Raw genomic sequence first — 27,287 nt, 5'->3', positions numbered from 1 at the left:
CTTCAGCATTCAAGTCGTGCGCGAGCAATGTTCGGAATCAGCGTTGGCAAGACTGGATACCAGTGACGCACTGTCCCGCTCCGGCTTGGCTGAGCAGGCCCCGTAAGAATACATGTCCCAACACCAGCCCCGACGTACGGCTGCTTTTTCTACGCGACAGATTCCACTGATTCCTTCCCTCTGCCCCAAAGCACCTCGTAACTAGTAACAGAAAACCCGTTATGGCGGGTTCGGCTATTTCGAACTTTTGTTTATGTCGAACTAATCGTGGCGCATATTGCACTTCGCTATAACCGGGTTTGACTGTACAGAGGCGTACTGCTGTTTGAACAGCCGCTCAATGCGCTGCTCGCGGGGGAAGTAATGGGGAAGCGTTCCCTGGTCGTTCCCTGGTTAGCCACCCACCCCCAAGGTGGCTGAGTGGCTAAGGCGTGCTGCTGAGTGCAAGGGCGCGAGTTCCATCACGTTCGTTGTGGCTGCTCCACAGATGAAGGCGAAACGCAAAAGCGCCTGTGTGTCGAAATTTGGGCGCACGTGAGAGATTTCCTGCCGGTGGTGAAAATTAATTCGTAGCCCTTCACTACGGCTCGCCTCATAGCCCAGGTGTAGCCTCGGCGCCCTAAACCGCAAAAACTTTTGACTAATGTTGAAATGCGCTAGACGTTTGCAGTCGCGTTAGTCCTAGCAGTTGCTCTAAAACAACTTCGTAGCACTCCCACAAAATGACTATCTGCCTGTTTGCTCATATCTTTGCCGCCGTGAAATAATCGTATGAGGCTGCTTGTCCTCATCTACTATCGGCATTTAACATCCCTCTGATGGCCATGTGACCAGTATACTGGTCACATTGCCATTAGAGTAAGAATACTTATCAGAATAAGAACAAGTATAGTTATTGCTACCTGCTTCTCGGCCCAGCCTTTGACTATCTTTTCAACTCTCCCTGTTTTCGTAAAATGAGTACGTTCCCAAGTACCTGCTTGTGTCCTTTTCAGCCATGTAACAATGGAGGTGGCGGTCATTCTTACCGTTTGCAGGTCCGTGGCAATGGACTGCAGCACGGCTAGGGATGAGCCCTTTCCTCCCGTCAGTTGGGGATCCTTGCTGCATGGCTGCCGTATGTCCGCCACAAGTGGGGCCGCCTTAGGGACCTCGTGCTCTGCGAAATAAGCACCGGCCAATAAGGGACAGCTTACCACTTTTGCTTAACACATTTCCAACGTTGACTGGAAATAAAGATGGCAGTAGTTGAGGTCATAGTACGGATGCGTGCATAGCGCTAACATAAAAACAAACAAGCAAGTTGTGCATGCCACATCACCATGCATAATTTACATGTGTGGGTGACTTCCGCTACGATTCACGCGCCGCTGCCCTGTGCGCGCGTGCTGGAAGTTTAGTTTAGTGCGGGGAAGCTTTGTGTGCTACGAAAAGCTCCTAAAACAGGTTACGGCAAGCGGAGGGGTGCGCTCAGACTGCGCTCGCCAAGATCTCGTTTCCCCCTCTCACACCTCAGGCTCAACGCGCGCTGGCTCTCCTCGTGTGTCTATAACATAACCGATTGTGCCTTCCCAATTCCCTTCCCACATATCCCATCCTTACCTGCTACTTCCCAGGGGAGATCAGGGAAGCCTCCCGGGGCCCGCTGTCCTGGCTGTGGTTCCGCGAGTAGCACCCCCTCAACTCTACTTCCTACCCATAAAAAATATTTTGACATTTGTCCTTTTTTTTATGTTACTATTGGCGTCTCCGGTGATGCGTATGTAATACGGATTTTGGCCTTTTTTTTTGTACTCTACAGCCCATTATTTATCTGTCTCTGTGTCTGTACTTGTTCGCGCCGTGTCAATGTCGTGGAAGCAGTGGAAGTATTGACGCTTCTTTGTATAAATTTAGTGCTTTCAGTGGCCGATGCCAGACCACATCGGGCTCTCGTAAGGAGTGCTGCTCTGTTCGAGTCATGCTGTAAGCTCGCCTGTATAGGTGCTCTTGTATCGTCGATGTTCATCTCTCGCCACGCTTTAAACCAGTTAAGTTTTGCTCCCGGCTTTTTGTTGTCGGCGCCAAGGCAGCTACTCCTGCTCGCCGCTAGTCCACCACCCTACCACTACATGATGTTCGGGGACGCCTTCGCCAATGTAACTTGGCATAGCATGAGCGGAAATGCTCTTTGGCAATCACTATAAGGGGATGTTCAAAAGACCCCTTTTTGGACACAGAGCCTTGGTACTTGCCAAGAAAATAGAACAAATAAATCCACATCTTTCAATAGTCAATACTGAAAAAACTAGTAATACTGTAGAATTTTTAGAAATAAACTGCAAAGTTTGCTAGCCTGGTATCGTCTCTAATACATATAAAATGTGGCATTGCAGATATTAAAAAAGGAGTTTATCAAACAGCTTTCGGAAAATGTAGAAGTGAGGACAACCTTATGGGAGTCTACAAAACAAATTCCAGAATTGTTCCTCTGGTGCTCAACAAAGAGAAACCGAAGCATCAACAATATTCTCGGATACGCTATGACCAGCAGTCATGAGAGACACTTCAGGCAGAGTTTTGCGGCGGGCTGAAGAAATCCATGCAACAACTACCCTCCATATACATACAACCGTCAATGTTTATGCCGATGTTCTGTTGTAGAATAAGCTTGATCAACACGTCCTTTGATCAGTTCCGGTGACGTTGGCTTTCCAACGACTGCGGGCAGCAGGGCACTCGGGTGGTCGTGCCATATGCGCATTGCATCTTGCTCGAGCGAGGTTCACTTCCTCTGTGGGTCAAGCCCGCCCCATTCTTCACGCAGGCAGCACCATCTCCTGGTTCGCTTCGAACATGCCTGCTATTGTTTTGAGCAAATGCCGAAAGAACCCTGCTGATCGGCTTCAGTAGCCTAGGTGTAAAACCGTGGGTTTTGACGTAGACGATTTAGGTTTCAGCCTCAGGACTGCAAAAGTTTTGCAACGCCTGAGAGTATTTTGTTAGTAAATGTTCGCTTGGCGTAATTGCCCGCATTGTTTATTAAATAATTTTTTGGCGTCGTTAGGTCACTTTAAGTCGAGGCGCGGTGTAAGAACACGTTTACTTAACGCTCTGCATAGCTACGGAAGTGGGTGGTTTGTGCCTATCGCATTGCATGACCCTCGGCTATCACGCTACTTTCTTCCGCTAGACTTCTTTTGGCATTACTAAGATTCTTGGTAGAGAAATCGTCGCCAGCCTGCCGCGATTAAAGAGCGTTTCGGTTGATGGGTCGGGTGATCCCATTCTGATTTTTTCCCGCTGTGGCGTGTTCAATTCTTTAGATAAAATCTACACCCTTTTCGCAGCCTTTGGCTACACGGCGCTGTTAGGACACCGTGCGTCAGCATCCAACCTGTGCATTAATTGCACCGTTGTCAAGTACGGTGCCCTATTACATAATATTCTTACGGGCTTCAAGTAGCCCGTGTTCCACTCTTGCGAACTCTAAGGGCCGTATTCTGAGGCCCTCCTCCACTCCAATCGCTCCATCGGCTCGGCTGAGGGGAGGATTCCGCAATGCTTATGCATAAGCACTGCGGAATCGATTTCAAGGACATACACCCGCCGCGGTGGCTCAGTGGCCAAGGGGTTGTGCTGCTGAGCACGAGGACGCGGGTTCGATTCCCTGTTGTGGAGGCCGCTTTTCTGATGGAGGCGAAAAGCAAAAACGCCCGTGTGTACGAGATTTCGGCGAACGTCGAAGAATCTGCTCGCTTGAAAACGCGCCTTGTTTTGGCGCCAATGAGCGCAGCCATCCATGTCATCCTCACGGGCCGCATTGTATTTCCTACCTATAGGGCGAAGTTTTCCCTGGCACACGCATTTCTATTCACCTTTCTTCAAAACACTCCTGCGTTAATTACTGATAGCCAATACTTAGGAGCAAACAAGACAACCCTTAATTAAAGAAACATCTCTGAAGCAGCTAGGATTCTTAAAAAACAAAAACAAAGGGCAAATACTGGAGCTTTTTCGTAGTTTTGGCTGGCTACATTGAAAAGCTAGATTTTGCTGTCGGTGTATTTGTACTGTATTGCAAAGGCAGGCCATTGGAAGGCAGATAATACAATGCCGGCCGTGAGCAGGACGTCGATGGCTCCTCTGACGAGCGCGAAACAAGGAACGTTTTCAAGCGCGTAAGATTTCCGTAATCCAAAGCGCCGCCAATGTAATCAGCGCCATGCTGCAGCCAAGCGCTGCCCCCTGAAAACTGGCACGCGCAGGCAGACAGCCAGCAGAGCGACGATTAATCATTATCAGACAGGGTGGCAGGGACACGCGCCGTTCGCACTTTTAACAAAAATGCTAGTGAAAAAAAACTCCCCCCCACCTCCCCGAAGGGGATCGTGCGGAAATGCGAATGCATTGGGTGCACCGATATATTTTTCTGAGCGCAGCGAGCGGAGAGAGGGTACGCGGAGAGGAGAGAGAGACCCACGCAACACGCCCGCCCCGCGCGCGAGCTCTCTCCGCCGAGCTCCGCGATGCGAGCGCCCTCACACGCCCGAGCGCGCTCCTCCTCTCCACTCACTCTCCGCTACTCCGCCCGAGCTCCCCGATGCGAGCGCCCTCACACGCCCGCGCGCGCTCCTCCTCTCCCCTTGCCCTCCGCTACTCCCGCCCCAGCTACCACCTGCTCCGGTTGCTAGGCGCGCCACAGCTGTTGCTAGGGGCGCGGAGAGATAACACCTGCCTGCGGACGCCGGCACAGACCGCACGAAAACCCCCGACTAAGAAATGCATTCGCATTTAAAAATAGTAACAGATTGTATTTACTTTACTACCCCCATAACGGTACGGAGGTCCTGTCACTAAGTTCAGCCGTGCGAGGCGACCACTTATAACTCCAAATAGATGCCATTGTCTGGGATGAGCAAATGTTAAGGTACACGGTTTTAAACGCCCAAGGGGAATTTGTACAAGTTCGTGACGGTCAATGGAGGAAGCCTTCGTCTACCAGTGCACCTAAAAAGGCTCATGATGATGATGATGATGATGATGAAAACAAATTAGCTTTATCCGCAACGCAGAAATCTGTAATGGCAACGTTGGCTGTCAGATCAAATTTCGGCCGTGAATTACTTTCCTAGCAACTGCGTTGTATTCATACGCTTCAGAGAAAACGATATCGGCAAAAAACAGCCTGGAGGAGCTCTAGTCGGTCAGTTAAGCCTATATACCTTTTTCAGGGATCTGTAAGGTTCGCCTGAAACAGGTGGGGATAGCGATACTCTCGTCCCTATTGTCCCCAGAAAATGTGACATTTTCGGTTCTCGCCGTAAACTTGCCATGTTGGGCTGCGAAGTAAGCCATCAGCCAAGTGTGGAATGCATCGTTAAGAACATGTGCGGCAATCGGGTGGAGGACTAAGCACTGAGGGCTGAAGCTGTGGAACGAATCGGGATGCCAGTCTCGCGGCCGCAACTATATACGCAAAGCCTGTTCGCGTTTGAGGCCGTTATAAGCTCACTGCTTCCCTCAGAACGAACGCAACAAGCGAGAAGACCCCAGTTGGGCTGGCTTGCCAGCGAACAAACGCATGCACTGGTCAATTGCAGCTTTGGCTCGGACCCCGTGTTCTCAGTTAGGGGCGTCCGGAAACGCCACTTACACCTTGCGAAGGCCACCGTCGCAGATACAGGCATTTGTGCAGTCCTGCGCGAGGGACATTTCGTTGCGCGAGTCTTGTTTGCACTCAAGTGGGTTTGTCAATATGCTTTCTGCGGACGCCGACACAGCGCCACGGCTGTTACAAACGCTGCGTTCGTTACCTCGTCACCGCAGTAATTATATCCGATGTAAGGTTCCAATCGACGGTATGCATGGTTATGACACTAAAGCCGAAAGCGAGGGACAAATAAAATTTGGTGTAGCAATTAGGTCGAAAATTACTAATAAGCGGATAAGTAAAATTGCAGAAGTGAAAACTAATGGCGACCTAACATTTCCACGTCACTCCTAAAGCGGTTCTACTACGCAAAAAATATGCATAAATTCTCCCGTCAACACCCTTATGCGCCGCCTTCGCAAAGATTCGCACGAGCTACGAAACTACGACCTGTGCTTTGGGGCGTTTAAAAACCCGCCTGTGCACGGCATCATTTTGTGAATTGCGTACGAGTGCGCTCGATAGCAGAATGACTTAAGTGCCACGCGTACGCTACTTTTTGTTTAACGCATGGACTACGTTGTAGTGTGAAAATACATTACAAAGCGGGTAACAGTGCGCACGCTGAACAAGGTACCCAAGGCTGGCCGCGCCGGTGATAGCTCGGCTGGGAATCCGCCTCTTTCATTGCGGTGTGCTGCCACCTAGCGTGCCTAGCGGAAGTTGAAGCTGTAGGGTTTGCCGGCATTTCCTCCGGCTGCGTTCTCGTTGTATGCACGGCAATCCCACAATACGGCGAGGAGCAGCCGAAGTTTTTCTTCTGTGTTGGTGTTATAACGCCTTAAGATGACAGCCCCTGGTCATCACATAATACCAGGCGGCTTCTTATCACTGAATGAGGGCTGGCAGAGAAATCTCGGACAGATCCGTGTGCCGTCCGAGTAGCAGAGCGAGCAGTACTTGGAGTCGTCTGGCATGAAGTGCGATCGCCAGCTCAACAAAGGCCGGCAGTTCGCAAAATGCCTTTAAGCGCTGGACACATGTACGATTGGTACACGCGATTCGCATGCGACTGATCGTTACGACTGTCGCCACGACTAGTCGTACGCGTGAATTTGAGACGGCCCGATGCGCGCATGAGATGCGTCGTCGGCGTCGCTCCGCCCACTGTTTTTGCTCCACGGTCAAGTACGATGATCGCTGAGCTGAATTTGTAGATTCTGCGCTTTTGTTCGCAAGAAATGGATAAAGCAAGCAATCGTGAAGCGTTTTCTGCCTTCGGAAACAGTCCGCGCACACGCCGGCCGCGCCTGCCAGCTCGGCACACTCAGCGGCTCGAACCGGCGCAGACCACGGTAGCAACCGCGCTTGTCGCTGCTCTTCTGAATCAATCTGATCGCTAAAAAGTTCCACATGCGAGAAAGTAGGTGTTAGTGTGGTGAAAAATTGTGCTAGGGATTGTTGTCAGGGCTTGTTTTAAAAGCGGCGATCAGATATATCTGCCGCGATGCAAGCGTATACGCTGACCGGTCGCCGCGGCGCGCGTTGCGCCGAGCGGCCGAGAGATGGCGATACCTGCGCGGGAGCATCGAAACAGGCTACGCAGATGTCTTGGTCACCGATCGCTCAAAGGGCAGTTATAACTTAAATATAGTTCCACATGCGAGAAAGGGGATGATAGTGTAGTGAAAAGTTGTGTTGCGGATTGTTATTCGCAGTTGAACAGATAGCAGCGATCAAATATCCGCCAGGATGCTAAGCCTAATGTTCCCATCACCCGAGCCGACGCGAGCGACGCAAGCCGCCGTAGCCGATCGCGTGCGGCCGACGGGAAGCGATAGAAGCCGACACCGTTCCTTTTCGGCACTCCGAGTTACAGCGGAACGCAGCACAAGTTGTGGGCATTGTTCCGCGCACAACGAGCACACACAAAAAATCAAACGATGTAAATACAACCACGACCCCTTCCCGCTTGTGCGGGAGCTGTGGGGAATGTCGTCTGCTGCCCCTACTGGACTGCTTAGGGACTTGGCCGCTAGGGGATTGCGCATGCGCAGTGGGGTTGTGAAAGAGGCGGATTAACGCATAACACTGCACGGTTTTTCTCACACGTCGCAACAGAGTCATAAACACGGTTCGTTCCACACGCCAAAATGCACAGCCCTTATAATTCATGAATTCCCGGCAAGACAAGCTGTCTAAATAGGCTTTAGAGTACCATTATTACGCGGAGAATTCGGTCATCATATCAGGATGCCGATCGCATCATGCGTCAATAGGAATTCAGCAGTTGTCAAGAGTGCACGGTCTCCGTCCTTGACATCAAGGCGTTTGTCGCGCGCCGCAGGAAGAGCGCGAGAAGAACTTCAGCACTCACCTTGAATAATTTTGTGCCGGAAATGGTCGGCTATGCGGTACGTTGGGGGCCCGTTCCTGCAAGAAACAGCACTTTTGAATCAGTTAAAGCATGTGAATAAAAGTGTGCCGTGCACCCGCTTCCTGTCCTGCAGATGTGGTCGCTAGTGTTTCGTAAGACACTAGCGTAGCGGCCACCGCTGCCTCCCAACACGTCCTCCTCTCTCCGTTCCCCTCCTCCACGCTCTTCTGCTCCCTCTCCTGCCTACCCTTCCTCCCTGTCCCGTAATGATCATACCTTTACTGTTCCTGAGACAGTGTTTCGAAAAGCGGTAATGCACGGGCCACCACTTCCGCCTAACGCCTCATTTCCTCTGCCCCCCCTCCCCTTTTACGCTCTTTCCTAACCTGTGTCTTTGTACCCTCCTGTTTGTTCCTTTACAGGCCTTGAGTCCATCATACCTTCCCGTACCCCTCACATTCGGATATGCCGATCGCATTCGCATTCCTTCCCTCCCCCTCATGAAAATGGACGTTGAGTTTTAATAGACCCCCTATGTGTTTCTGCACAGTCAATAAAAGTCAATTAAAACTCATCGTTTATAGACTGTGCTTGTTAGAAAGTCAACAAACTTTTTGTTGCACAAACCAAACCAACATTTTATTGCCTTCAAGACAAGGTTTTAATACACTTCATATTGCGCTTCTGTAGAGTTAGCCAAATCTCCCTCCTTAAACACTGCGGCCGATATAAAATCAATAAACTTTTTTATGCAAAAATGCAACATGCATTTTATTGCCTTCACCATATAGAGTTTTAACATAATCTGTATTGCCTTTCTGTGGGTCGATCGATCTCCTTATGTGTGGACTGAGGTCATTAGACAGACAATAAACATCTTATTTTGAACACGCAGCAAGCATCTTATTGCCTTCATCATGTTGAGTTTTATTAGACTCTGTGTTTCGTTTCTATAGCCCACCCACGGAGGTCTGGTAGTTTATCCGTGCACTTATGTGTGGTGCCATTGTGCCGGCTGCCCAGCCGCATCAACAGAGATCGCACGATGGACGTCCCATCACTTCGTCGCGAGAGCATTTCGAAGCAGTGGCGCTTGGTGACGGACATCACCGCCGAACAGTCCGAGCCCCTACAACGCTCCCATGCTAAAACTTGCCAGAAAAGCTGACTCACAGGCAACAGGATATAACGACTATACTCAATAGGAATTTTATAGAAAGCTAACAGAGACAAATTTAATAAAAACTTACCAGAAATTCTATTCAGACTTAGCTCATATGCAACAGGTTGTGATGACTGGGCACAGTAAGAATTTTACAGAAATCAAATTTAGATAAATTTATTAGAAACCCGTCAGAAACTGTATTCAAAGCGAACTCACTCGCAACGGGATGTTACGACGATACTGTGGTAAAGTGTGGGATTTTACTGTTGGGAAAGCGCGGGAAAGTGTAAATGACGGGAGGGACCGACGACGAGAAGGAAGAAGACGGGGCACGCGAAGGGAGAACGAGAGAGGAAGAAAACGAGGCTGCTCGATCAGTGGTTCGGGCCTGCGTCTTGGACCTCCAGGCCGGCGAGAAGACACGGCGTACCTCTCGTCCTTGTTCCGGAGGTGCGCTCAAACAGTCCTGGTGCCCGCTTGCCTCGCGGCGTAGGCCCGAGGAACTCCGCCCCCTCAGCAGTCTCGGCCGGTCACCGACGCTGACATCCGAGCCGGGACTGGGGTTTGGTGAGACGCCGCGAGGACAATCTCCAGAGACTTGTGTTGTGCCGAACTGCCCGGGTGGGTGTGCTAAGTCCTGAGAACGATTCGCTAGTCTTTCGTTTGTGGTCTTGTTTACGTGCCGGAAATACAAGTGCTGACAACGTGCAACGGAGCGAGTCGTGCGTCTGGCGCGAGATTCTAGTTGGACCTCTGATCATTACAAAAGTGGCGAGCCCGCCAGGATCCAGCTAGCATACTGACCGATACGACTCCCGTACCGTACAGAAAGACCACCATGGACCTCGAGAAGCTGACAGCGCTAGGCGTCCAGTACGGCCTATCTGGGCATGAGCTCCGCGAGTGGGTTGAGAAGGAACGCGCCAACCAGCGCGCTGAACGAGTCGCTCAGCGGGAAGCAAACCGCGAGGAGGACGAACGACAGAAGGCCGCGGACGAACGACAGAAGGCCGCGGATGAACGACAGAAGGCCGCGGATGAACGGCAGAAGGCCGCGGACGAACGGCAGAAGGCCGCGGACGAAAGGCGCAAAGAGCTTCTGTTGCTGGAGCTCCGACTTCGGGAAACGCCGGCAACTGCAGGGACCCACGAGAACGGCGTTGGACCGGTCGGCACGACACCCCCTGGGGCCATGGTCAATCCTCAGAAGCTTCTCCCCATCTTTGACGAGCGCCGCGATGACCTACATGCATATCTACAGCGCTTTGAGCGGGTAGCTACTGCACAAGAATGGCCACCAGAGAAATGGGCCACGGCCATCAGCATGTGCCTCTCTGGGGAAGCTTTGACCGTCATAGGCCGTCTTACAGCAGAAGAATCGCTGGATTACCCCGCAGTCAAAAAGGCTCTATTGCAGCGCTTCCGATTCACTGCTCAAGGCTACCAGGAGAAGTTCAGGGGAGCGCAAGCCATGGACGGCGAGACTGGACGACAGCTGGCTGCCCGGCTCTCAGGATATTTTGACCATTGGATCGAGATGTCAGGTGCGCCGAAAACATTCGAAGGACTCAGGGACCTTATCGTCTCCGAGCAGTTTCTTCGATGTTGCCACGCCAAGCTCATTGTGTTCTTGAAGGAGCGAGACTGCAAGACGCTGAGTTCTCTCGCGGACCATGCCGACCGCTTCCTGGAGGCCCAAAACATCACTAACCTTGGGAATGACAGTGAAGGGAGGACCGCAAGAGACGGAAGGGACGGCCAAAAGAAGCTGCTGAAATGCTACCTATGCAACCGCATCGGCCACACTGCACCTGACTGCCACGTCACTTCAAGGGGCCCACCCAAATGCAAGAAATGCGGCAAGTCGGGGCATTGGGCTGAAGACTGCAGGTGCAAGCAACCCGACCAAGAACATGTAGCCGCTTGTGCCCTCACACGGCCCCGCAATCATGTTCGTAGTCTCAAGGTCCCTACTAAGGACCTTGAGATCGCAGACCTGCATAGTTCAGCAGACCGGAAGGCGCCTCGATTCTTAGTGGATGGACTACCCGTCGTCGAAGGATGCTTACTCGGGAAACGAGTACGCGTCCTCAGGGACACGGGAAGCAACACAGTCATTGTTAGACGGGAACTCGTGGCAGATGAGAGACTCAATGGAGAAACGAAGGAAGTTCTGCTTCTCGACGGGTCTGCGAAACAACTGCCGGAAGCCGTCATTCACGTTGACACACCCTTCTTTGTTGGGGAAGTCACTGCATCCTGCATGGAAAACCCGCTATACGATTTAGTCATTGGGAACCTACCTGGCGTGAGAGAACCCCACGATCCTGACCCATGCTGGGAACCCTCGGCAAGCACCAACAAAGGACGTGCCAACCCCGGCAACCAAACCGTACCACTTGACACTCCCGCGCTGATATCTGCACTAGCCAGGGAAAACCAAAACAAGGTTACACCTTTGAAGGTTCCATCGATTAGCGGCTCCCAGGTGTCGCGAGCAGAACTAGCGCAGGAACAACAGAAAGATGGGACACTACGTCGCTGCTACCGCAAGATCGGCAAGCCGTTCTTTTCCGGGAAAGGACACTCCTATTGGCGGTGAGATGTTTGAGTGGCGCCCCCTGGCTCTGACGTCGGCTTAGGGATTCGCGCCGCTGTCGTCTGCTACACTCCGCTTGTGAGGGGCAACAGTGCCTGGGCTAGAAATCGCCCGCTTCGTTGCTGTAGTGCGTTAAAAAGCATATTTCTAGCGACTCAGTTATTTTGCCTGCTTCTGACGCATCTGAATAATTTGAAGCTGTATCCCCCACAAGTTTGCAACACACGAACAGATAGAGAACAATTTTCTTCTGAGCATCGGTCAGAAGATCGTGTGTAACTCGTCCTTTCTTGCTTATTCGCGAGGATCAGCGATCAGAGCTTCTCGATAAGTATTCAAAATGCGCAGGCTTCCCTTCAGTATTTTTGAGATGCTCCTATGAAGACTGAGCAGTCTAATACTACGTACCAAGCAGTGGCCTCTACACGCTCATCGCACAGCAGGAAATAAAGCGGCTTTCTTCTGTTTCTTTCGTTGTTGTCTTGTATCGGATTAATGTTTCTTGCTTTTTTTTCTGCCCAACGCATTAATTTTTCTGCGCCGTCACTAACTTCTTATTAGGAGGTTTCGGGATGTTTGGGAGCCTCACAAAGGTCGTGTGGATATTTCCTTCATTTTGTATGGCATACAATCCCTTCTTCACAAATTGGCTTTCATTACGGCTGCGTGCAAGAAGGTGCATATCCGCAGCGTGCTTTGTTTATTCACATGCACATACAATGAGAAGGTTTGTGCTACGCCACCGCGATCGCGCCCTAAACAACGTGGTCCACAGTACTCGAAGGCGGCTTTTGACCTCCAAATTTCTATCGTAATTATATCGTTATCATAACGAACTGACTCTCAACTCGAACAATGATGACATGATTACGGTGTTGAAGGCATGATATACTCGCTAACTAACGTAATAAATAGTATACCTGCATATATTACAAGACTCGAAACCGAAGAAGAATTCCAAGTAGCTCTTTATTGCTTTTCAACCCTTCCAGGCGCGAAGAACAAATCCTATTCTACTCGGGATGGCGTTCTATGATTTGAAGAAAATTACTTTTACTCTCTTGCCCTGGACTGAGGACCCGGCCCACTAACCAGATCGATTTAATTGTTAAACAAAGTTTTCCCCTCCTCCCCTTACTCCTCCTCCTCCTCTTGAGTGCAGTTTTTCTATAACGCATATCCGAATATCGGGAAGATATGGCTGTGCAAAGTGTTCCGAAATATCCCTCCAGGTCTTAACAAACATATATGTGTTACTATAAATTTAACGAAGACGTGACTCGTTTTGCTCAATAAACCTCCATTCTGGTTAGATGCCTGGTATAGAATCCGCACGCGCGTATATACACACTGGGTTATTTGGAACTCAACCTACAGTTTGTGCAGTCTATAGTGCATGTCGACAAACTTTCCTGCCTTGACAACGTAAAGTGATGTCACAAAACGCGTTCGAGCATTCGGCAAGGTTGCAAAAACTGTTCTACCTTACATATGATTACTGGGAATCGTGATGCCTTCTGCCAAAGCCGACAGCCCTGAAGGCCTAGAATTTGTTTTGGTCTTCCATTTTCGCTGTTGTCGTTTATTAGCAGCTGACTGTTCCTTTTGTTCGAATGCTTACATGAGAAGCTGACGCCTAGCTCTGACTCTTCGCGCTCCGCACAGGACCGGCTTCGCAAGGAATGGGGTGGCGCCGGCAATGTTTTTCCCGTAGCGGTATCCAAAACTATACTTTAATTGACACCATGAGCTAGTGTATGCGATTTTAAGCCTATTATTATGATAAAAAGTTACCCACACGCCAATTCTGGTGCGGACAAGCATCAGACGTTGATCGAGCGCAAAGAAACAGCAGGGAGAACGATCCTGAGTGAAGCAGACGACAAATGCGAGAATCCCTAAGCTGACGTCAAGGATGCGCGCTTCGCAGCGCCGCCTGTGTTCGCGCTCACCGCCAATAGGTTCCTGGAGGAAGACGGTATACTGTACCGACGATACGAACTGGCGACAGGTCGAACGTTCCGTCAAGTGGTTGTCTCGAAACCGCTTCGTGAGCCCATACTGCGAATCGCGCATGAGACCATCATGGCTGGCCACCAGGGAATACGGCGCACAACTGAGAGAATTCTTCAGGAGTTTTACTGGCCTGATTTACACGGTGACGTACGGCGGTTTGTCAGGTCCTGCGACGCCTGCCAGCGGACCACGCCAAAGGGAAAGGTTGGCATCGCTCCTTTGGGCAACATGCCACTGATTCGGACACCATTTCGCCGTGTTGCCGTCGACCTAATAGGGCCTTTCACCCCAACGTCAGAAAAGGGGAACCGATACGTGCTCACACTTATTGACTTTGCCACCCGGTATCCAGATGCCATTGCTCTGCCAGCTATTGACGCTGTGCATGTCGCCGAGGCACTACTTGAGATATTTTCTCGGGTAGGCATCCCGGAAGAAATGCTCAGTGATCGGGGGGCAAGTTTTACGTCCGACCTAATGCAAGAGGTCGGCCGCCTTCTCTCTATTAAGCTGTTGCGTACTACCCCTTACCACGCAATGGCGAATGGCCTCGTTGAGAAGTTCAACGGCACACTGAAAACAATGCTGAAGAGGATGTGCCACGAAAAGCCCCGAACATGGGACCGCTATATTGCGCCTCTTCTTTTCGCCTACCGAGAGGTCCCACAAGCCAGCCTCGGGTTTTCCCCGTTCGAGATGATATACGGCCGGCATGTTAGAGGCCCTTTGTCTGTGCTCAGGGAGCTATGGACGAACGAAAAAATTGACGATGAAGTTCGGACGACATATGGGTACCTCGTCGATCTCCGGACGCGACTGGAAGAAACTTGCCAACTTGCTCACGACAAACTGGAAAACGCCCACCTGAGGCAGAAGAAATACTACGACCGGAAATGCCGGCCGCGAAAACTTCGTGTGGGCGATAAGGTCCTAATTCTTCTACCCACCGACTCGAACAAGCTGCTTATGCAGTGGAAAGGCCCATTCAAAGTGGTTGAAGCAAAAAACGACATCGACTATATGATTGACGTAGGTGGGAAGACCAAGGTGTTTCATGTCAACATGCTCAAACTGTACGAAGAACACCTCCTAAGCAAGCGTCAGTAGCAGCTGCTCTCAACACCACAAACTTTCAGTCCAGCGCTGACGAAGGGGAGGACGAGACCAACATTCCGTTCCCCTCCCTCCACTCATCGCAGTCCATCGCTGACGTCAAAATTTCTCGCGACCTCGACCCGAACCGTGCTAAGCAAGTGCGCACCCTGCTCCAGGCCTACCAAAGCATTTTTTCTGATCTACCTGGGAAGACCGACCTTGTAGAGTGCACATTAAGATCTACGAGCACCAAGGCCGTTCACATACCTCAGTACCCCATTCCACTGGCACTAGTTGAGGCTGTCGAGGAAGAGGTACAAGAAATGTTGAGACTTGGCATTATCGAAAAGTCCAAATCTTCCTACCATGCCCCTGTCGTGGTTGTACGCAAACCAGATGGCACTATCAGGCTTTGTATTGACTTCCGCGAGCTCAACCGGCTCCTTGCCTGCGACCGGGAACCCATCCCACGGATAGACGTTCTCCTGGCCCTGGTGGCGAAGAAGAAGTTTTTCTCCAAGTTTGATTTTACAAAGGGGTACTGGCAGGTCCCCATGGCCCCTGAAAGCCGCGAAATGACGGCATTTTCCAGCTCATCTGGTTTATACCACTTTAAGTATATGCCCTTCGGTATCAAGACTGCGCCAGCCGTGTTCGCACGTCTCATGAGGGCTGTACTGGGAAACTTGAATCATGTATACCACTACTTTGATGATGTAATTATAGCCACGGACACGTGGGACGAGCACTTGGAAGCCTTACAGCAATTTTTCCAACGAGTCGAAGCGGCCAAACTCACGATCAAACCATCCAAGTGTGAAGTCGGGGAGCACCGTGTTTCGTTCCTCGGCCATCAAATAGGGGAATCCAAAGTAGAGCCTCTCGAGAAAACCCTAGACAAAATCAAGGACGCCAAGACACCAGTCACCAAGAAGGCCGTCCAATCGTTCCTCGGGTTAACCGGCTACTACCGGAACTTCATACCCAACTACGCCGAGCTAGCTAAACCCTTGACGGACCTTACGCGGAAAGGCGAGAAGAACACCGTCACTTGGGGACCAGAACAGGAGAAGGCTTTCCACGACCTGAAAAACAAGCTAGCATCAGCTCCCATTCTTCAAGCCCCAGATCACACCAAAGAGTTCGTATTGCGTACAGACGCCTCCAATGCAAGCCTTGGGGCTGTGCTTCTACAAGCGGGAGAGGATAATACATTGCATCCTGTTGCTTACGCAAGCCGCAACCTTCTCCCGCGAGAAGCGCGATATTCTACTATCGAGCGCGAGTGCTTAGCGCTGGTCTGGGCAGTCCGGAAATTTCACATTTACCTTTATGGTAAACCGTTCATTATTGAATGCGATCATCAACCTCTACAGTACTTGCAGTCCGCGAAACACGTCAACAACAGGGTTTTGCGATGGAGCTTGTCACTTCAGGAGTATGCTTTCACCGTACATTATATCAAAGGCACTGAAAACGTTGGTGCCGACTATATGAGCAGGGCATAGATGCGAGGAATACGCGTCTTACGTCGTGACCGTTGAATGTCGTGTGTGCTGTGCGTCTTTTGTATAGTTTCTCCTGTACATTTGGGGTGCAATTATGTTGTAAGCGAACTTGGAATAGTTGTGTTCACAACTTTCTAAAAAGGGGGGTGATTGTGGTAAAGTGTGGGATTTTACTGTTGGGAAAGCGCGGGAAAGTGTAAATGACGGGAGGGACCGACGACGAGAAGGAAGAAGACGGGGCACGCGAAGGGAGAACGAGAGAGGAAGAAAACGAGGCTGCTCGATCAGTGGTTCGGGCCTGCGTCTTGGACCTCCAGGCCGGCGAGAAGACACGGCGTACCTCTCGTCCTTGTTCCGGAGGTGCGCTCAAACAGTCCTGGTGCCCGCTTGCCTCGCGGCGTAGGCCCGAGGAACTCCGCCCCCTCAGCAGTCTCGGCCGGTCACCGACGCTGACATCCGAGCCGGGACTGGGGTTTGGTGAGACGCCGCGAGGACAATCTCCAGAGACTTGTGTTGTGCCGAACTGCCCGGGTGGGTGTGCTAAGTCCTGAGAACGATTCGCTAGTCTTTCGTTTGTGGTCTTGTTTACGTGCCGGAAATACAAGTGCTGACAACGTGCAACGGAGCGAGTCGTGCGTCTGGCGCGAGATTCTAGTTGGTCCTCTGATCATTACAGATACTCAATAATAATTTAAAAAAAGCGAATTCTGGAAAATTGATTAAAAACTCATCAAAAAGTTTATTCACACGCAACAGGACGTTACGACTATACTCAATAACAATTTTATAAAAAAACATTTGACATAGATTTAAGAAAAATCCGCCAGAAACTATATTGAAACCTGACTCGCATGCAACAGGCTGTTGCGACTATACTCAACAAGAATTGCATAGAAAACTTATTGAATTCTTTTATAAAAAACCGATATGAAACTCATAAGAAACTACGTTAAAAAGAGATAAGGTTTATTGACTTGGCTCTATAGACTTTTAATTCAAACTCGGTGGCCAATTTCTAATGGAAACTAAATAGAAATATTCCATAAAATGTTGACAAAATGTTTATAGGATTCTATTGAGCATTCTCTATAACAAGTTTATTAACAAGTTTATGAATTAAAAAGTTTATTAAATATTTAGTAAATATTTTTATAAGGGCCACTTCACCATTCCAGCTGGAGTCCTCCCATTCACTCTTCTGCTGTCTACTCTGCTCTTATCGCTCTCTATATTCCATGTCCCCCTGCACTCTTGTTCCCCTCACCAATCAGCAGTGAGCAGGCTCACCAGGAACATTTATAACTGATACAAAGACAGACAGACCAGACAGACAGACAGACAGACAGACAGACAGACAGACAGACAGACAGACAGACAGACAGACAGACAGACAAATCTTCCCGTTTAGAAAGATCTAGAAGGACTATCGTCTTTCAAAACATGTTTCCGCGTTTTCAGGTTCACGCATTGCGCGTTCGTTGCAATGCCCTGCAATAGGAATTGCAGAGCATCTGACCCTGTCACTGAAAATGAGGAGAAACCAATGCCACGCCTTGCGTAGAGTCGAAGCTTGCCCCTGCTGGAGCCTCATTTTCAACTAGAATGCACAGCGCGAACGACAAGAGGCAAGAGAGGGCACGAGACAGGCGCGCACAGCACAGCACCCGTCCGTGCCCTTTTGTGTCTTTCGGCTCCACCTTTCGCGGGATGCTTTCGAGCCGCCTTGCGTGTTTTGCGCCACGTGTTGTGCACTGCATTCAGCCAATCAGGGCGCTTTCAAAACGGGAATTTTTTTTTTCATCTTTAGGTTGCTGAAAGTGCCCTTAAAAAAGCATGACTAATTCCAGGAGGACACAAGAATTGAAGAATTTGGTCCTCTACGAGGAGTTGTTACTGGTGTCCGTTTAAGTGACCATTTCAAGCGAGCCTATAATTGGCTGAAAGCAGACCAGGGATGACGCAATACAACAAAGCCGTAGGAGCTGGTTCCTTGCCCATCATATTCGTCGCGATTGAAACAGGCGTAATACAGGACTTCGTCCGATACCAACTGGTTCAACTTCAGGAGTGCTACGTTTTAAAAGCGGAGCTGTTTAAGCATCTGGTTCCGCGGTGGAACGTTAGCAGGAAGTGGAGGGGGTGAAAATTCTAGGCCAAGAAGTGCGAGAAAAAGTGGCGACGAGGCAAGGAGCCCACTGAGTGCGCGGCCCAAGGAAAGTCTGTGGTTAGGGAGGTCCAGGGAAACGAACGAGGGACCTAACACCGTAAAACCGGCAACCAAACTACTGGAACAGCCCAAAGGCCCGAGGGGTCCGGGATTAGCAGCGGCGGGGGGTCAATAACATGTGCAGCCAATTAGACAGAAAAAAAGGTTGTGTTGGCACGCAGTGCTCAATACCTACAAAAAAAGGCCAGATGGGAATGTTCCCAAGCCGAATGTGCTAATTTTGAAGTGGAGAAAAACTAGTAAGCCCAACAATGAATTTCGGCGCAAAAATCTTCCCGTTTTCCCCCAAAAAATCTCATCTTCCCTTTCCGCCTGCCCTATACGGAAAGGCGAATGCGCACATGAGTTTTGGAGGTTGGAAATACATAATGAAAAAACAAAAAAAAAATGATAACCTGCCCCCCCCCCCCAAATAGATATAACCGAAACCAATTAAAGACCACCGCTGCATAAAACAAAGAGGCGAATCCGGGAAAGCGCTTCCCGTGGCCGGACTCTATAACCTGGGTCCCTCGCTCCTGTGCGATTGCATGCGTAGCGTGATTTCTCACGTGCTGTTCTCCGTGCAAGTTCACGTGCGTGGTCGCCTGAAGTGGGGAGCACAGTTCGCGCTACAGACGCTGAGTTTGCCAAGCCGGTTGCTTGGGATTTTAGTGCGTGTTAACGTGGTGCACTTTGGAAGAGATGTGAAATCCTACGGAGAAAAGTATCCGGGCCTTCCACTCATGGAGAACTTTCAGCGGCAAGTTCAGAAATCCTTGTAAAGTGCAACAGGGGGGTGTCCGACGAAGGGAAAGGGGCCGCCAGCTCTGCTGTTTCTCCAGCCTTGCACGTCCAGTGCAGGCTGCGGCAATTTTTTTAGATGTGAAGCATCTCATGGTCGGGGCTATGTCCCTCCCTTGTTGTCGTTGTTGCGCCGTCCACACCCCCACTGCGCATGTACGGCTTGCTGAACGCCCGGTGGTGTCTTACCCTTCTATGCTTCCTGGAGCGACAGTGTTGACGGTGTCTTCACGGGGCCGGCACGAGACGAGCACGCTTCACGCGCCTTTGACGTTTCACCGTCGGCAGCAGCGGCATGCGTCGGCGAGGGTCAGCGGGCCGTGATTACAAACAGGCCACAACCATCCAAGAAATGTGCATCGACCTCATCTTCAGTAACTTTAGGGTTCATCCACTACAACAGCCCTTGACTTTACCTTTCACAAACCATAAGGCGGTCCTAATGAAAGCGGAACTCCAACCACAGCTCGACGTCACCTATGTTGAACATGATGATGATAATGCCTAAATAAACACAAGCTCATACAACGTACAACGTCTCTCTCTCTCTCTCTCTCTCTCTCTCTCTCTCTCCGACGCCTCTCCCCTCTAACACCCCCCACCCCCTCCGATAAAATTGCGCTCACCTCCCCGCGAGGGGAACCGTGTGTAGATGCGACGCATCGTAGGGTTCACTTGGTGTTTCCGTTAGATTGATTTTGAAATCGCGTGAAACGTGTCGGGAACGCGTATGATTGTAGAGGGCGCTACGTGCCATTCATGCTATATATTGTTGTGACAAATAAAGGTGTGCGTCATTCGTTCTGCTAGCACCGCCCCAGGCTCCAGTCACTGGTGTTGGCGCGGCTATTGCAGCCGTCAGCACACATTCCCCTACATGGTGTCAGAAGTGGGATAGCTGAGTACGGTCGTCACTGCCGCTGCTAGTTTCGTGCGATGGCAAGCAAGACAGAGGCCACATTTTCTGGGATACGTGGACTACATCCGCCACCGAGCTTCGACTTCGCCGACCCAAGTGCGTGGCCTACCTGGATTGAGCAGTTCGAGGACTATGGCTTTGCTACAGGACTGCACCAAGCTACAGACGAGGTCCGGGTACGAGCACTTATTTACTGCATGGGTACTCAGGCTCGACGCGTTCTAGCATCTTTGAACTTATCTGCCGAAGAAATTCGGGCATACAGCGTTGTGAAAAGCAAGTTCACTTCGTATTTCGTGCACCCTGCAATGAAGTTCATGAAAGTTATCGTTTTCACAAGCGGACGCAGCAATTAGAAAAAAGCGTGGATGCTTTTTATTGCGCATTGCGAAACATGGTAAAGAAATGCAACTACGGCTCAGCTTCCGTCGATGACAGGCTTGTTCGGGATCGATTTATCGTCGGTTTGTTGGACAGCAGGCTATCGGAACAGCTATGCCGCACACCCGACTTATCGCTCGACAAAGCGCTCATGCATGCGCGACTGCACGAAGATGCGGAACGAGAAAAAAGACAAGCATTTCCCAAGTGAGAGGGAAGATGGCAAAGTGCGAATGCCCGAGTTTGCCCGAAGTTACCCGAAGTTACCCGATTTGATCCGGAGGGGCGCTATGTTAAAGTCTGGCATTCGCACGTTACGTACCTCTCACTTGGGAAATGCTTGGGACCGTTGCTACGCCGAGACCGTTGCTACGCACGCTCTCTCTCCTCCTCCGCGCCGTTGCTAGGGGAGGGGGGGAGCGCGGACATGCGGACGAGTGATTCAGGGTCGCTTATAAAGTGCATTCGCACTTAAAACGGGAACGCGAAACCCAGTTAACGGCACCAATCTCCGTTGATGCAGCAAAATACAGGCCAGCGCCAAGGCAGTCACGTAATCAAGCGCAAGGATCAAGGGAAACGCCCCCCGCCGCCGCGCACCGATCGTGTCGTTTCTGCGGACGAGATGCGCATCCACGGGAATTTTGCCCCGCCAAAAGAGCCGTTTGCAAGCTTTGCAAAAAGAAAGGACATTTTGAAGCTGTTTGCTTAGCTAAACAACGTTCACAAAGCAGGCAGTCGCACGCTATCGAGATGCATGCCGTGAACACCAGTCGCAAGGCGAAAGCCAAGTTTGTTCGTGTTCAAGTGAACGGTGTACCGCTCGAGTTCAAGGTCGACTCGGGAGCAGAAGTTACTGTTGTTCCAAGCACTTTTCCCGGTGTACCTTCGCAACTCGAAAAACCGGAGGGTCATTTCACTGGTCCAGGCAAAAATCCCTTGAAGGTATCTGGCCAATTCACAGCTACATTGGAGTGGAAGGGCCGCAGCTGTGTGCAGCCAGTGTACGTCATGCCTTCACAGACTACTCCTCTTCTGGGCTACCCTGCGATCCTCGCATTGGGTGTCGTTAAGTTCATCGATGCCGCCGAGCGAGGTGAAAAACAAGCTTGCTCTGCAAGTGACTCAGCCCCGGGCCAGGATATCTTTGAAAGGCTAGGTACAGTAGGGGAGGAGTACACGATTCGACTCAAGCCAAATGCAAAACCATTCGCTCTCAGTGTACCTCGCAGAATTCCCAGCCCTCTGTACAACACGGTAAAGCAGGAGCTGGACCAAATAGAAAAGCAAGGCGTTATAAGGCGCATTACGAAGCCGACACCTTGTTGTGCCGGTCTCGTCGCAGTACCGAAGGCATCGGGCGGATACCGAATATGCGTAGACCTAACGAAGCTTAACAAAGAGGTTCTCCGCGAAAGGCACGTGCTTCCAACGGTCGAATGGGTACTCGGGCAACTTGGAGACGCAAAAGTGTTCTCGAAACTCGACGCCACAGCAGGGTTTCACCAAGTGCGGTTGTCTCAAGAATGCCAAGAGTATACCCCATTTGTCACGCCATTCGGACGCTACTGCTACTGCCGTCTTCCTTTCGGACTGACTTCGGCATCAGAGTATTTTCAGCGTGAAATGGGTCGTATTTTGGAGGGACAGAAAAATGTCGTCAACATGATAGATGACATCCTCGTCTTGGGAAAAGACCGTGAAGAGCATGACAAGCGACTTGCTGAGGTTCTTGAACGACTGAGGAAAGCCGGCGTGAAGCTCAACAAGGCAAAATGCTGCTTTGGTCAAGCCCGAGTGGAGTTTCTGGGAGTCGTCATAGACGGCAACGGTATTTCGCCAAGTCCCGGAAAACTCGAAGCACTGCGCAACTTGGAAGCACCCAACGACGTTGCCGGTGTGAGGCGCTTTCTCGGCATGGCGAATCATATCGGTCGCTTCCTGCCCAATCTTTCGCAGGTAACAGCCCCTGTTCGCGCCTTGTTAGGCGAGCGAAATTCGTGGCAATGGGGACCGCCTCAGGAGGCTCCCTTTAATCAGGTAAAGGCAATGCTCACCTTAAAACTTGTGCGTTGCGAAGTACCATCCTGCTCGCAATACTATCGTATCTTGCGACGCAAGCTCATTCGGTCTGGGAACTGTTCTTCTGCAGGAACAGCCATCGGGAGAGCAACGCGCTGTAGCATTTGCGTCACGGTCACTAACAGAAGCGGAACAGCGCTACAGCCAAACAGAAAAAGAGGCGCTAGCGGTAGCGTGGGCAGTACACCGTTTTGACCAGTATGTTCGTGGCATGAACTTCACGGTAGAAACCGACCACCAGCCCCTGGTAACATTGCTGGGGAACGCAGACTTGGACACGATACCCCGCGCATTCAACGATTTCGCATCAAACTTATGCGCTACCAATTCCGCGTGGTCTACGTTCCAGGCAAACAACTGGCAACTGCAGACACTCTTTCGAGGGCTCCGGAGGATAAGCCATCAATCAGTCAAGTGGATGTCGTAGAAAAGTTTCTAGATCTCCAAGTTGCTACCGTAACAGACACGAAGCTGGTTTCTGTTGATGATGTTCGCAGGCATCAAGAACTGGATGGTGAATGCAACTTGCTCGTCAAGTACTGCACCCAAGGCTGGCCTCGTCGAGACCGGCTTCCAGAACATGTCAAGAAGCACTGGAGTCATAGAGGCGATTTCTCTCTGCACAACGGCATACTGCTGAAAGGTATTCGCTTCGTCATCCCGGCTTCACTGCAACAGGATACACTTGAACTTATCTATGAAGGCCACCAAGGAATTAACCGATGTCGCCTGAGAGCCCAAGCCCAGGATTCCGTGTGGTGGTACGGACTTTCGCAGCAGCTACGAGACAGAGTGAACCGCTGTAGACAGTGTGCCGTCACACGGGTGCAACGAAGTGAGCCGATGGTGGTGACCCAGACTCCAGAGCAACCATGGCAGGAGGTAGGCACAGACTTGTTTTCTTTCAAGGGACACGACTACCTACTCGTAGGGGATTATCGTTCTCGCTACCCCGAAGTCGCCTACTTGCGGAGCACGAGCTCGTGTGCAGTCATCGATGCAGTCAAAAGCATTTTTGCTCGTTTTGGCATTCCCGCAGTAGTGCGAAGCGATAATGGACCTCAGTTCGCATCGCATGCCTTCAGAGCTTTTGCGAGACACTGCGGATTCCAGCACCTAACGTCGAGTCCAAGCTACCCGCAGTCGAACGGGGAAGTTGAAAGGATGGTGCGAACGATCAAAGAATTGTTCACGAAAGCGGACGACCCTTTTCTGGCGCTCTTGTCGTACAGAGACACCGCAGGCGTCACCGTGTACAGCCCAGCACAGCTGCTGATGGGAAGGAGCCTGCGAACCAGGCTTCCCAAGATGACGGAAAGTCTGGAACCGAAGTGGCCTGCACCCGACGAAGTCAAGCACCGAGATGAAGAGGTGAGAATGCGGCAGAAGAAACACTTCGATCGCCGTCACGCCACGACCGTCTTTCCTCCGCTGCAGCCGGGAGATACGGTGTGGGTTCGAGACGTCAAGGCTACGGCGTGCGTTCTCAGCCCAGCTGCCAAGCCCCGTTCGTACGTTGTGGAAACACCCACCGCTGTGCTCGTGCGTAATAGGGTTCATCTAGTGCCGTATTCAGATCCAGCTACGCAGCCAGCTCGAAGTGACAACGGAGAGGAAAAAGATCGGAGCAAGGTAACACCCACCACGGCGACAGCAACACCAGGAGTGTCCGGTGAACGCGCAGTGCGAGTTACGAGGTTCGGGCGTCGGGTCAAGACTCCGAAAAGACTGGACTTGTGATGTGTTAAGACTTGACGTGTGATTTATTTTGTTTCGTATGTGCTGTTCTCGGGGAAGAGATGTAGAGGGCGCTACGTGCCATTCATGCTATATATTGTTGTGACAAATAAAGGTGTGCGTCATTCGTTCTGCTAGCGCCGCTCCAGGCTCCAGTCACTGGTGTTGGCGCGGCTATTGCAGCCGTCAGCACACATTCCCCTACATGATTATTATGTTTTATGATTATTATTATGTTTTATTGGCCAATCTTGGTCAATCTCTCTAAGTGGTATGCTTGGGGCTTCGCTGTCGCAACGACCTTTACTCCATCATTGTTGCTGTAAGTGGGAGCTTCTTTTCTTTTATTGCAAGTGTTAATCATTGCCCCATCATGCGTTGTATCAGTAGCATCCTGACGTAGTTTGAATGCGTCAAGGATATAAGGCGCGTTCGTAGCATTTCATTCTGGGACTCATAACTTTTGTAGGCTGTATTAAGGGCAGTTTTTCATGCAGTAAAGAAAAAAAAGTCGGTTTTGTGGCGCAGGGGGAAGAGCACCATGTACCTCGCGTTCCGCCCACAGGGTCGTGGGATCGAAACCGAGCGCCTCTAACTATTATTTTTTATTGTGTAAGGGGAGGTGTGTGGACGAGAGAGGGGCATCGGAGAGGAGAGGGGGTGAGCGGCGGAGAGCGCAGCTCGCGCAACGAGGAGAATGGCGGAGGGGCGGACGACAACGACGCCGACGCCGACGCTGCATGGACAAGGCAAGTGAATCAGATGCAGTCGCATCTAAAATTACACCATCTTCCCGTAGGGAAACCCTGAGTAGTATGCGAAATAGCCATGGGGTCAACCCAATTTCCCATTTCGTAGTTCCGTCAAATCAAAAGTGTAGTAGTTACTATGGAAACCAAACGGTAAATATAACTGTAGCTACGTACCTCGACCTAACGGAAACGACGAACTGGAAATTAATGGGCACTTGGATCGACCCCATGGCTGCTTCGCATACTACTCACGGTTCCCCTACGGGAAGATGGTGTAATTTTTTAACCCGCCAGTACTGTTGTCACTTTTTCTAACAGCAGCTAATGACTACTTAACGCTTCCCCCAACGATAAAACTCAGTGCCTCATGAAAGCGGACTTTCGCCCCATGATCGAGCTGGACATATAAGTTAACGTTATATGTTATATTATAAAGTTAACGTTATAACATAACGTTCACATAACATTAACATAACATATCATTAACATAACGTTAAAGTTAACGTTATAACTTAACGTTATAGGTCCAGTTATGTTTTCGTTTGTTCCTGTATATATCTTCTGCACTGCATGCACAGATCTCATCCTGCGGCGAGTGTTACCTCACATAGGTCCTTCTCAAACAGCCTGCTCGAACCCCTAAAAGCAACGCACACCTGTTGTTATTGTCAATTCCTTTCCCTGCTCACTCGTTTGCCTTCTTTTTGGACTCCCAATGACCTTCTCGTTTCCGGCCTTTCCACCGGCGTAAGCGTCTGCGCTTCCTTTACTTCCTTTGCAACGAGCCCCAGTTGTTCGTTTGCCCCGCTATCCTGTACGTTGACGTCCGCTTTGACGTCCTGTTCCGGCGTTCAGAGTCCACTCTACGTAATTACGAAATGTGAGCGCCGGCACCTTTGCTCCTTTCCAAACGCCTCGTACCACATGCACATACGAGTACTTTACTTCCAGAAGGCACTTGGGTGATTTTAGGTAACGTCGATGAAAAGGGGTGGCTCGTCGACCTCTTCAATTGGCTTGAAAATTTTTCGTTACTGTTAACGAAGCTCCTTTCGGCACACCGACAGCTGCCCCCCCTTTCAAACAGAAAAAGAACTTGTTTCAAACGGCGCTTGTCTAAGGCTGTTTCCGCCGCCTGTGATTGGCCCACGCGGTGTGCAGAAGGCGGAGAACCGGCGACGCACTTAACGCATCTAAATACAGCAACACCATCTCCCGATAGCCTCGTGAAATCAGCTGCGCGGTGAGAATAACTTTCTCGAGTCATGGTTGTTCGCTGCCAGTGTATTCCTGCCAGTCTGAGGTAGCCCCAGGCATTCAGTCCACAAGGAGGCCACTTTGCTGCGAGTAAGCCCTAAGCGCATAGGTAACCGTCCAAATCTATAAATCACTTTTGCAATAAACCGCACCGCTTTGCTACATTTTGTTTCTACAAAGGTACAATACCGGCCCTTTCTCTACGCACTCAGCACCACCTACCACCTACTGGTTGGCTTAGAAAAGTCGTTTTATACTTTCGGGCAATTAACGTCTAATGGAATTCCGCTGTCCCGCTTAAGTACCCAAGGGGTACTTGGCGGTTTTAATCTGTTTCACGCGTTTCGCGAATTCCAACGAGAACGGAATGAGTTGGAGTCTCAACAATGGTAATTTTTTTCTACACCCGTGATTCTTTTTATGGCAACAAGTTCCCTGAGCTGAACTGAAGGCATTTTTATCGCAGATGAAGGTGGTTTGGTATGCTTCGGGTAGGTGAAACAAACCATTTAAGTAACGTTCTGCATCGCTGTGGAAGTACCGGGCTTGTACCGTATTTCGGAACGGTATATCGCCCCCGCTTGATCTCTCTTGTCAACGAGCAGCCCATTCGAGTTCTGTGAAGAAGTGCAAAATTATCATTGTGCTTCGTGAAATGGAATTCTACTTGTGGAACTCGTATAAAAAGTGCACCTGCATCTTCTGTCTACACATACTTGGCCGGTTTTTGGTATTCTCTGGCATGAAAACAGCCGCT

At 50.6% G+C, this 27,287-nt stretch overlaps 1 protein-coding gene and 1 pseudogene across 1 annotated transcript in view; one reads left to right on the top strand and one right to left on the bottom strand.

The window, feature by feature from the left end:
• Nucleotides 1-461: 461 nt before the first annotated feature.
• Nucleotides 462-27,287, bottom strand: part of LOC144175753 (uncharacterized) — a 244,877-nt gene continuing 218,051 nt past the window's right edge. Inside the window, exons 11-13 of the mRNA XM_077704773.1 lie at nt 8,010-8,065; nt 1,029-1,159; nt 462-476 (exon numbers count right to left, since the gene is read on the bottom strand). Coding sequence (XP_077560899.1) covers nt 462-476; nt 1,029-1,159; nt 8,010-8,065 — 202 coding nt within the window. The remainder of the gene's footprint in view (nt 477-1,028; nt 1,160-8,009; nt 8,066-27,287) is intronic.
• LOC144173777 (uncharacterized) lies at nt 10,367-27,000 on the top strand (annotated as a pseudogene).

The sequence above is a fragment of the Haemaphysalis longicornis genome, unplaced genomic scaffold (genome assembly GCF_048455015.1).
Source record: "Haemaphysalis longicornis isolate Haplotype H1 unplaced genomic scaffold, Haemaphysalis longicornis Haplotype H1 scaffold_3, whole genome shotgun sequence".
Classification (NCBI taxonomy): Eukaryota; Metazoa; Arthropoda; class Arachnida; order Ixodida; family Ixodidae; genus Haemaphysalis; species Haemaphysalis longicornis.
This window is presented reverse-complemented; position numbering and strand designations above follow the sequence as displayed.